The sequence below is a fragment of the Mus caroli genome, unplaced genomic scaffold (assembly GCF_978045245.1).
Source record: "Mus caroli unplaced genomic scaffold, Mus_caroli_1 scaffold_10, whole genome shotgun sequence".
NCBI classification, from domain to species: Eukaryota; Metazoa; Chordata; class Mammalia; order Rodentia; family Muridae; genus Mus; species Mus caroli.
In genome coordinates, this window is record NW_028227265.1 from 71,273,887 (window position 1) to 71,286,610 (window position 12,724).

General features: G+C 33.4%; 1 protein-coding gene across 1 annotated transcript in view; it reads left to right on the forward strand.

Annotated features, from left to right (window-relative positions):
- Galntl6 (polypeptide N-acetylgalactosaminyltransferase like 6) overlaps nucleotides 1–12,724 on the forward strand; it is a 1,086,926-nt gene that overhangs the window by 371,100 nt on the left and 703,102 nt on the right. The window contains exon 3 of the mRNA XM_021169756.3: nucleotides 5,621–5,729. Coding sequence (XP_021025415.2) covers nucleotides 5,621–5,729 — 109 coding nt within the window. The remainder of the gene's footprint in view (nucleotides 1–5,620; nucleotides 5,730–12,724) is intronic.

Genomic DNA, 12,724 nt, shown 5'->3' on the forward strand with positions numbered 1-12,724 from the left:
GTGTTACCTCACTCAGGATGATGCCCTCTTTCTTAAGCCTAAAAATCAATTAGTGAACAAGATATTAGTCCTTGTCTTCTACTTAGCTTCCTCTATTAATATACAAGAGTCAGGACCTTCAGGCTGTATTTCTGACCATTTGCATTGCTGGTTGGTGAGAAGCTGGGATGTAGATAAAAGAACTGTTAAGATGGGAAATTTTCAGACATAATTCATTAAGATAATAATATCTTAATAAGTATGATTAATAATAATAATAACTTATTATTTATTTATTTAGACATAAATATCACTTCAGCCTAAAACCTCTTCAATCACACATGCTTTACTCTGCCAGTTAACCTTATAGGAATAGAAACAATGCTTTAGAGCACATAAGAAATAAACACAGCATTTAAGATGTTTGTTCTTAGGGAAAACTAATACTGGAAACTGTATAGCTAACCAGCAATTCCTTCACCCTCTTTCCCTCCTTGCAAGATCTTATTACTGGAACAATTATTTCAAACTAAAACTTCATTTAATCATGCCTTCAAAGTTGTAGATAACTTGTACATTGTTAGTATTTGAATATTTTTTCTGGTAGCATTACTATTATTTAATGATTTGGGATTAGGGAAAATATTATCTTAAATTGCTTTATCTACTACTTCCCTCTAGTATATTTATATTTATAATTTTATTTAAGCAACTCCTCAGGTTATAGTATTCATACAAGATCAAACAGTAAATATGAGTACCCTATTATTTAGTACAATGTTTCTCTTCAAGCCTTCTTAATTGGCTCAATTTTCACTCTCTCTTAGGGCTTTTGATTTTTTGTTTGTTAGTTTCTTGATGCAAGCTATTACTATGTATTATAGGCTTCCCTTGAACTTACTATGTAGTGCAGGCGAGACCCCAATGCTGGATCTCTTGCCTCACCTCATTAGCAGTGGTATTACAAACAAACATACCATCTCTTGCCATCACCCTCAGCTTTAGTTAGTTTTTGTTGTTGTTGTTGTTGTGGGTTTTTTGGAGAGACAGGGTTGGATACTGAGGTGACACTATCCTTTGGGAAACATGGACAAAGGTCTGCTCACTCTAGAGAGGGGACCAAAGACAGAGCAAAGTAACAATAACAACAAACTCCAACTTGAGGATGTATTTATTGTGTGATGGTGTTACAGGAGTATAAATGAGAGGTTCCATAGAAGAGCATAGACATCAGAAAGACATGTGTATCACCAAAAGTCTAGCCCAGTGTGGATGAAAATCACCGAACCCTGAGCCTTGCAATTCTCTGAAAGTCACCGGTCAGCTCAACAGGTTTGAGAATCCTAAAAATAAATTATCCTTAATATAAATATGAAGGGTGAATTAATGAGGTATCTTTATTTATTTAATTTATTCTATTGCCCCATAAAAAATAACAGAAGAAAAATGTTTTTTTTTCAAAACTCCACCTTAATAACTGAACAGTTAAAGGATGTGCATTTACTTCCTATGCTAATCTGCCCACCTCCCTGCCTCATCTCATGATACTTGCATATTATTTATCATTGATCTGGCTCTTCAGACTCCATCTTCATGGCTCCAATTCCTCCATCTTGCTGCAGATCTTACCATCCCCATATGTGCTGCCTGAAACACCACACAATTCTCCATTCTGCCCAACCATTTGGGTGATCAGCACTTATTGACAAGGCTGAGAGTAAATGGTAGGATGTTTTACACAAACTTGAAGCAGGAGATTCTTGGTAAAGCATTGCAGTGAGGTATCCAGATTGAAGGTCTGAAGGCAGAGAAATCAACATTTGTTTAACGCAAAGGTAAACTTTACACAGCATATAAAACATTATACCTACAGAATCCCTCTTCTCTGCAGTCATATTTTTTTTTCTGGTTTTATTTTAACTTTATTTTTGAGGGATTCCATTAACAAACAAAAAGGAAGGTTAGAACGCAGAACTAGTATAGAGAAGAGTCAAAAGAGGTGCGGTTGGGAAGATAAACTAGTGGGCTAGAAAGAACGGAGCATTTCTTTTTTTTTAAATTTTTATTAGGTATTTTCCTCATTTATATTTCCAATGCTATCCCAAAAGTCCCCCATAATTTTTATATAGTTTCAAAACAGAAGTCTTATGAATCTAGCAAGTTTTAGGGACTTTTTGAGAGTTGTGAGTTGTTTATTTTTTGAGTCTTCAGGAGACACCTTTTAGTACTCAAGAGTCTTAATGAACTTCTTTCAAGGATGGATCATGTCAATTAGAAGGAAAAAAATCTATTGAAATATGTGTGTTTACACATGTCAATGACTAATGTCGTCCTTGATTGATCTCTACCTTATATGTTGGAATATGGTCTCTCACTAAACCTGAAGCTTCCAAATTTGAACATCCTGTCTGGCCAAATATCAGGAGTAATCTTACTGTTGCCCTATTCTTGCACTAGTATTACAGTCACATAATGCCATACTTGCTGTTCTCAGTGAGTGCTGGGAATAAAAATGTATGTCCTTACACTTCTATGACTGTCATCCTACCCAGTGAGCTGTCTGCATAGCCTGTTTTCTCCTTTCCATCTTTGACTGAAAAATTGTTGGATGCTACTGTTTGACCATATGTAGACTGGTTCATTTTAAGTTTGTAATGTCCCTACCTCAACCTCCCCAGCACTGGGAATTTAGTCATTAATTAACATATCCAACTGTAGTTTTTATATACACATTAATAATTTAGCTCAAACTTTGTTAAAGAGTCTAAGTCCTTCAAATACATGTTTAGAAAAAAAGAGAAAGGGATAATTTTTGTCTTTTTGATATAGGCTTTGGTTTCATGGAGAAGTCATCTTTGGAAACATTTTTCATTCTCCTTTTATGATATAGAACAGAGGATCTGTCTTCCTGTACTGATATATCATTTTTACAATCTATTGGGATCTGTTTTCTGCCTGCCTTAAATGCTTTGATCTCCATGTCCTAAACTCTGTCATAATTATTCTTTTTTTATATTATTACTTTTGAAAGTCCTTTCATAGTATCTAAATAGTCTTTCTGATATTTTTGTTTCTAAAGAACTGCTTTTTATAAAGCTCCAAGGAAATTAATTTTTACCTTTGTTAAAGTTCTCTGTACTTTATATTGCTTTTGTTACTCTTAAGTTTGAACTGCCTTTTTGGCTTTCAAATATCTGTTCCCATTTTTCTGAGAAGTCTGGCAATACTTGGCTCTATACACATACTAACAAACTGAATAAAGTGAATAGTGACATTGAACATTGTGCTTAAAAACCTTGCTTGTGGGGTGATCTCCCATGACATGCTCCATAGCTTCATTGCATTTCTATGGCTTAGACAGAAATTTCTCTCTATATAGATATATAGCTGGAGTGTTAGCTTTGATCTGGTAGCATTGTGAAAGTATGGTGGGAAAGGCTAGGTGGCTTGGTGTTGTGTTTTAGCTAGACTGGCAGGGAACCTAATATATCAATAAATCAAGACATCCTGCAAGAAAAAAAAATCAAACTCATTCAAACTCATCCTTTGTGGATGGTAAGTAGTGGGCAATGGTCACCTTGCTGCAACTGGAGCAGAAAATCCTATTAAACTGTCCATATAAAAGACATCTTAATCATTTAAAACTTACTCTCAGGGAAAAAAAAAACTGATGTCTCTTATTCTTAAATACTATTAAAAATTTTGTCCTAAAATTCATAGGCTGCCTTGTGAGATTTTATTTTTTATGAGAAGTTCACGGCAATCCAATTATTTGTTTCCTTGATGTATCCATCTCATCTCTGTCTTTGGTTTTGTGGGTAAAGATCAGATTTTGTTCAATATATTTCAATTAAGAGTAAAATGAAAACTCTTACAATTTTACTGTTGTCTACCTTACTTATTTTAAGATGAGAGAAATGGAGCATGCTAAGTAACAAGGGAGAGTCTGTTTTTCACATGTCCAATATTTCCAAGCATCATTTAATCTGTAAACTTTATTTATAATATATAATAGAATTATATAAAATAATATTTTCTATAAAATATGGAAATAGAATAATATAATATAGGATAGTGTATTCATCTGCAAGCTATATTTAAAAAGATATTATGTCTAAAAATGTAATTTTATTGTTGCAAAGTATTTATAAATAAATACACAACTGATACAAATCACAGGATGTATCCTTTAAATTCAGTTCCTTATCATTTCTTGCTAGATTTTGCTATTGTGTTAGTGTAGTTTCAATTGTTATCAGTCTTCCGACACATACACACACACACAAAATGCTCACATGCAAACACACATTTTATTGTTCTTTTTATTTTCATATATTTAATCTTTTCATCTTCCTTTTAAAATATATCTCCATTATTTTAATTATTTTATGTATAGTCACTTTTAAGTCTTCAGTATCTTTTTTTCCAGTTTGCTGCTACGATAACAAAAACAAAAAACAAATCCAACAAAAATCTGAACTTTGTTATTATGTTACTTAAGTAGGAAAAAATCTTTTTTCTAATTTAAGCCTTCGTGTTGTTCTTAAACATTATATTTGAGTTCTATCATTTGAAGACACTGTACCACCCTGTAAGCGATAAAGATAAATTAATGGTAAATTAATAAGGATAACAGAAATGATATTTAATACTAAGAGATAAGATAGTCTGTTTGCCTTGAAAATACTTATGAAAAGGGAGCAAATAATTGAATCTATTAATCTTTCAACAAATTGAATTTTTCTACCTTATAAATTTTTCTTTTTTATGTAGTATATTACTTCTTTTTGTGAATACTAAGATTGTAGAAATAAATTTCTTTCAAAGTAATCTTTGGTTCTTATTGCAATTCTTGAACATAATTCATGATATGGGGTGATACTAGCAATGTAAGCAAGAGAAGCGTACACGTTGACACCCCAACACATTGGGTTTGAGGTAAACATAGATGTGGGTCCTGAGTACAGTTAGGGCAGGGTGCCCATCTGACATTTTCGTATAAACATGAAATATCCTTTAATAGACATCAAAAGGAATACAGTACTTTGGTGACAATTAAGGCCATAATATCAGGCTTCAAAGAGTGAACTCAAACCTTGACTTGAGAAAAATGTTTTCAAATTTGATGTAATTCTCTAATTTCCAGGACAATGGGAATTTTTCACCCAATGTTGTTATAAAGACTTAAAAGTTGTTTCCTAAAGCATTTAGTATAGTACTATTCTCACAGTGAGAGCACTCTATGAACATCCATTACTATTATTAACAAACATCTAAATATATTTGAACAACACATAGCAAACTTTATTAATCACATACCAAGTTAATTCAGTAGATCTATATCTACTCATTAAGCAGATGAAGACAACTAGAAGGGTTGTCAACAAAATCTCCAGATTAAATAAAATGTTTTATGGCTGAAGTTGTGGGAGGATCAAGCTCTCATTTTAAAGGTTAAAGTAAAGTTTTGGAGTGTGCATTTTTTTAGGTCAATAGCAATGGTTTTCATCTCAAAATGTTCAGAGGAGCCATTTAATTAACAAATCTTCTTGCATTGCTTGTTCTGGGCCCTGCTGTGCTTATCATCCATGCAGAAGAAAATTCTTCCTTTTTTATGCTTGAATACTTTCCTTTTCCACAGACATTTCCATTGGGCCTAGGAGATGGGCAATTCTATTCCTGGACAGATGGTCTGAGAAGAAAAGACTGGCATGACTATGAGAGCATTCAGAGAGATGCTTTGCGCTCAGGTATGGACTTCAGCATCAGACAGAGTGTGCTGTTACTTCAGTGTTTTGTTTGTCTGTCCCTGCTAAGTTCTCATGTCCGTTTTTCTTCTGCATGCACTAAAGATGTCTGTCTTATGGGAACATTGGTAATCAACAAGGGACAGAAACAGATGAATTCAAACAAAACAGACACAACAAATAATGAACAGCCTTTCTTTGGCTGCAGAGGAGGTCATTGCAAATGTGCACATCTATATTATCTTAGATTCCCAAGTCCTTTTAAAAATAATTCTGTGAGTCATGTTGGGATTTATCAGTAAGACATAAGCTGGTAAACACAAGCCAGATTCACACACTGGGACAAATTATATCTAAATGTCAGTCCTAAGCAACTCAGTCATGCCACAAGCTTTTGGAATTTTAATTGGTTGTGACAATTTCATAAATTACCACATATGGGAATCTGAAGTTTATAGAACTTGGACTAAGAGTTCAATAGACTCAAATAGGTTTAAACTCACGTAGAGTTCTAGGCTGGGGATATATCTAGAAGGAAAAATTACAAGAATGTTCTTAGAGAAAGATTGAAAAAAGTGGAATTCTGCAATTAAAAATTCAAAAAGAGTGTATCAGTAGGCATCCTGAGCAAGGTGATAATGGTACATGGAAGGAGGCCCTTCTTATGCAGCCAATGTAACTTTGCTGTTTCTCAGAGGAACTGTCACAGAAATAGGATAACTATTGTCTGCAAAGATATTTGGACAACAGTAAGGCACTCCACCAGAAGCATAGCTTTGACTACCCAGTATGAGGTCATCCTGGTCAACCTTGCTCAAACTCATCCCATCGGGATAATAACAGGGAGAGTGGTACATTGTCCTGACATGGTACAGGACTCTTCTGTGTCAGGTAGAGCTGATCTAATTATAGCTCCTTTTATTCTCTTCTCAGTCTTTCTCTTTTTATCAAGAATAGCCCACCTCTCTATTTCATTAAAGCAACTTGTCCCAAAGATGATTCCTGTCTTAGAAGCATTGACCTTTTTGAGATAGCATCTTCCCACCTTGACCAGGAGCCAATGGGAAATCACAGAACTGTTTTCCTCACCTCCAGCTTCTCTGGCTAATCCTCTTATCTCTTATTTTTGAGAGCTTAGTCCACCTGCATTAATCTGACCATCTGTTCTTTATGCTTCAGGACTCACAAGGCTGTTTGAAATGTTTACTAAACCTTGTCACCTGAAACTGTAAGAATATGATAATAACAAAATTATCACAAAATATTGAATGCATGTTTACCAATAAGTACATTACTGAATCTCAGAACAATTTTGGTAGATATTAACCAAAATTTGTAAAAATTATTGGGTCTTTATAAATTTATTCACATAAAAATTATAAATTAGTTAAGACTATATAGAGCAAACTAGACCTAATTCTTCTCTATATATCTACCCCAATTCCTGACATTAAAATAATATAATATTTGGACATGGAGTAATAATAGGTTTATGGAACAAAGACATACTTAAGTTAATATTCTAGCTTTTCTATTATGGATACTTAGCAAATCAATTTATATTTCTTGTAGTCTTCTTTGAAGAATTTTCCTTATGATAAAATAATTGATAAATCAATGACATGTAAAATAATTGACCAATTATCTAGGCATCAGCTTCTAGTAACTATAACTATGTAAAACTTTTGTTTTATTCTTATTTTTAAGTACATTTGAATGTGAGTATATGAACACATGAGTGCAGTGCCCCTTGAGGCAAGAAGAGTTTGTGACTGTAGTTACAAACATTTTTGAGTACCCTGACATTAGTGGTACTATGGCTACTAAATTCAGGTTTTCTGGAAGACCAGCAAGCATTCTTAACTGTTGAGTCATCATTCCAGACCACCAAACTGTAATTCTTAAATTACAGTTTGGTGTTAGGTACTTTTTCATGAATGGTTACACCTTCAGTTTGTGCAAACAAATTTTAGATCCAAAATCAATGACTTTCCCTTTATTTCTGCTTCCTATTACATGTTTTGTGGTTTGTCTCTGTGTGGATCAGGGGCTATTCAAAGGACCTGTAATTTAGAACTTTTCAATATAAATTAGGTGTGATTGTTTTAAATGACCAATGGTAAGGCTCTTTAATGGCTTGTTAGAGAATTGATATATCTTAAATAAGGCATTTAAAATCATTCAAACACACATGAATAGATTCTCAAAATTAAATAAACACCTTTATGTGTCAAATCCAGTCCTAATGTTCCATTGTTCCTCCTCAAACATTTAAATTTTATGCTTAATCTCTTATATTTCTCCATATGTATTAGAGTTTCTGTACTACTCTTAAACATGTTATGATTTTTCTTGCATTTGAAATATATTTAAATTCTAATTATGCCCAATGATTTTTATTTTCCATTCCCAATTATTTTCAAAATTAATTATTGTCAACTTGCAAAACCAATTGATTCATATTTATGTTGTTTAATTTTCTATAACATTCTATTTCTGGTTATTTGGATCTTTTCTATATTGCAGTTATAATGTGTAATCTATCTATAAACAATTTTTATGTATGGCCATGGGCTAGACACAATATTTTATTAGGAATATATCAGCTAATACATTTGTATGCTTAAGGAAGTTATTTCATAAGCTCTACCAAACTCTTCTCCAAAATTCTTAAGGCAGTTTCATTTCGGTCAGTAATGGATGGAATTCCCATTGCTGCAATTCCTTTAAAGGACTTCATCCTGTAAGAATATTTCCTTAATTAATAGTAATGGAATTTATATACATTCACTTGTAATTTTCATATTAGACACTTTCATGAAATTAATTCCTTATGCCTATAAGCTGTTTTTTTTTCCTTTTTGAAGAAAAAATATCTTATTAATTTCCAATTCAATTTTTATTTTTCTATTCCTTATAAATATATACAGTGCCTTTTTAAGGTGATGTGCTTTGCTAGGCGTATGTAGTAAAGTGTATTATCTCATATTTTGCAAACTTTTCAATACCTCTTTCATATGTAGGCAGTGAAATAGTTTTTCTGTATAGTTCAGTTAAACTCTATTTCTATATCTATCTCTCTTTATCCTTTCCTCACTCCCTTCTTATTTCTCCTTTCCTCCTTTCTTCCAACTTTCTTTCCTCCATCTTTTTTCCCTCTTTCCCTTTCCTTTTTCCTGTTCCCTTCCTTATTGAGATAAGGTCTCACTCTGTATTATTGGTTTGATCTCTCTGCTCCTAGACAAGTGCTAGGGTTGGAGGTATAAACAACTACAGCAATACGTTGATCATTTCTTAAGGATGATTCATGCCAATGTGGATATTTTGTACCATCTTGAAAAAATTTGAGAATGTTACCCTGTGTACTTAGGACCTAAATCCAAACATTCATTTTCATACAGTTTAATGTATGAAACTGACTGTAAATGCAAGTTTCAGCAGCAGTTAGTGGAATATTTGTATTTCAGCTGACTGTAAATGCAAGTTTCAGCAGCAGTTAGTGGAATATTTTACTTCCATTTATCTAAGTGTTCACTAGTATAAATTAAATTTTTATATTTTGTGCTCCTTTGGAGTTCTTAATCCCATTTAAGAAATGAAAATTCCTGTCATAATAATAGAATATCTCATAGGTAGTATCTTAGTAGTAATTATTTGAGTCGTCATTACGCTGATAAGCAGTGATTTTTTTGATTACCTTTTGCATTGATGTGCCTGTATTCTTTTATTGTATTATTTCTGATAGACATGAAGAGAACATATGCACAGTTTTAAAAATTAGACTATAAAATATGCTAGTAAATTAGAACATAATTGATATTTGTCAAATTATCTGCTGCAAGTTGTATCAAGATGATTTATTATAATTCAGGGTGTTTTGTAAGTCAATTCTCTGGTTTTTAAGTGGTAATCATAGAAGATCAACCTTATCTAGATTTTTTACATATTTTAAAAGCTTTATTAACACTATACCTGGTATATAGACATGCTCCTGACTTTTACTATTATTAATGTTTGTTCTTCTCTCATCCAATACATCCCAATGGTAGTCTCTCCTCCCTTCATTTCTGCCTGTTCTCCTTACACCTTCCGTCTCCCTCAGATCCACTGTTCTTGATTTCCTTTCAGAAAAGAGCAGGCCTGCCAGGAATATCAACTGAACATGGCACAAAAGAATGTACTAAGACTAGGCACAAACACTCATATAAATGCTGGTTGAGGCAGCCCAGCAGCAGGAAGAGTGTCCCATGAGTAAGCAATAGCATCAAAGACACCACAAGTCCCACTGTTGATTCCAATAAAACCCCAAACTAAACAACACCATGCAGGCAGAGGTCCTATGACAGACTCAGGTAGGCTCTGTAATTATTGCTTCAACCTCTGTGAGTCCTTATGAGCCCTGTTTAGTTGATCCCTGAGCTGAGTTCTCCTGGTAGTCTCTCTCTCTAATATAAATTAAAATTTAGGAAATTCTGAAAATCATAATTGCCCACTCCTATCATTTAGAATTTTAATGTTAACAGTCATCATACTTATACTTGTGTGTTATGACAATTTATCTTTTCTTGACCTTATGACTTTATTTTTTTTTGTCTTTTTCTCTTGTCAAAGCATATACTTAGACAGCAGTGTAATGCTGAACAGCTAGTAACAACGATTACCCTTGACTTTGTATGATGTCTACAATAGCAAATTAAGTCCTCTTTTTATGATTTTTATTTAGAGCTGTCACTTCTCTATCAATATAACTTCACTATAAATGTGCTTTGCCACAATTATTAACAAGATTAAATATTCCTTTAAAAATACACTTCTAATGATCCTATGACCTGATTAGCTAAGACACGATTTTAGTTGTTGGTTTTTTATGTGTATTGGTGTGTGTGTGTCTGTGTGTCTGTGTGTCTGTGTGTCTGTGTGTCTGTGTGTCTGTGTGTCTGTGTGTCTGTGTGTGTGTGTGTGTGTGTGCTCATGCACCCACATGTACTTGCCTACGTATTTAAGAAGAGGGGTTGGGATGCCTTGTGAGTATTAGAACTGTAGATAAAAGCCAGGGAAACCTAGCCTTTTAACTGAATGCTGGGATCCAAACATGCATCTGCTAATCCATTTTTCCAGGCCAATAGGGATTTTGATATGAGGAGAATCATATTTTAAAAGCTTCTTTGGATGCTATGTTTGATCTTATTTCTTGGCAATAGGTATTTAAGTATTTATAAACAATCTACAAATTCTACTCTACTACTCAGTAGTCAAATAAAGTTACATTTAATATTTTGCTACTTCTTATTGTCTTAGTCAATGATACTTCTATGTTTGAATACCAGCAGCCTTCATTCTGTCTTATCCATTTGGTCTTTTTAAATATTCCATTGAATCAATAAATGCTTTTAGAGATCCACTGAAACTCAGAGGCAGTGCAATGACCTAGCATGCACAAGGCTGTGAGTTAAATCATCAGTACTGACATTAAAATAGTGACAAATTTACATGACAACCTACATCATGCCATGGATCAAGCATATACAACGATTTGCAAATATGAGCTGCAGGCTCTTGGACAGAGGGCATGGTTCTTCGGTGGGCTTTTACTTTCCTAACACTGTGGCCATTCTTATCTAAACCATGAAATTCTTGCCTTAATTATCTAAGTATCCTTCAAACTGGTCTCCTTGTTTCAAAATTCTACAAGTAGAATCTAAAGGGATATTTTTGAGATTCCAATGACTTTATTTTTCCACTTAAACTGCTGAAAAGGATGGCGATTGGATTTAAAACTAAAGCCAAGTTCATATCCTAAACTCTAAGCTCCAATATGCTCTATAATTGACCCATCTATAGCCTCATATGTTGAGTAGTGTGTAGTCTGTTGCTCTCATGTTCTTCTACAATATTCAGGAAATTTCCCAAGGGTTTTACTGCCTCCTGAATCTGTTTTATCCATATTACATAAATTGATTCATTACTGTTACCACGTTATTAGTTTTCAAATCAAAATAGTCTTCCATTACCATGTTATCATTTTAGAAACAATCATTAATACTCTGTAGCATATATATATATATATATATATATATATATATATATATATATATAATATGTGTGCAATTAGTGGATTAAAGCCTATGATTCTATTAAATATAGACGTTTATCCAAAGGCTCTAACTTACAGTATAACCTTGACTTGTTTGAATTGCCTTTTTGACTATCAGCGATCCCATAGTAAAACACTCATTTGAAAACATGGTTAAATATACTTGCGATTTCTCTCTTCTGGAAAATGCATGTCATGCCCCCTTAAGTGACTGTTAGCTCAGGTTCATGCTGCTAAAGGGTCATACTTCTTCCTACTAATTTCCACAGTAAAATATTGAAAGGATATGCATTCAAAGAAAAATTGAGAGGTAGGAATTTATCATGTTTGTAGCATTAGTGCTCCACTCTCTGAATTTTCCTTAAACAACATGTCACTTCAGTGCTGGTCAGAGGCCCGTTCTTCTCCTAAATGTCACTATGCTACATAATTTAGAAGATTGCTAGCCAAAATCTATTGGAAGTTCTAATGCATCCAATTGGGATAGAGTATACTTACATTGCTTTCCAAAAGTTAAAATAAAATAAAATAAAATAAAATGTAATTTTTTATTTTCAATGTTTATAAAATATAATATTGGTATAATTAGCATTACTTCTGGTCATCTTTTTTTTTTTTTTTTAAGATTTATTTATTTATTATATGTAAGTACACTGTAGCTGTCTTCAGACACTCCAGGAGAGGGCGCCAGATCTCGTTACGGATGGTTGTGAGCCACCATGTGGTTGCTGGGAGTTGAACTCTGGACCTTCAGAAGAGCAGTCGGGTGCTCTTATTATTTTTTTTTTTTTTAAGATTTATTTATTTATTATATGTAAGTACACTGTAGCTGTCTTCAGACACTCCAGAAGAGGGCGCCAGATCTCGTTACAGATGGTTGTGAGCCACCATGTAGTTGCTGGGA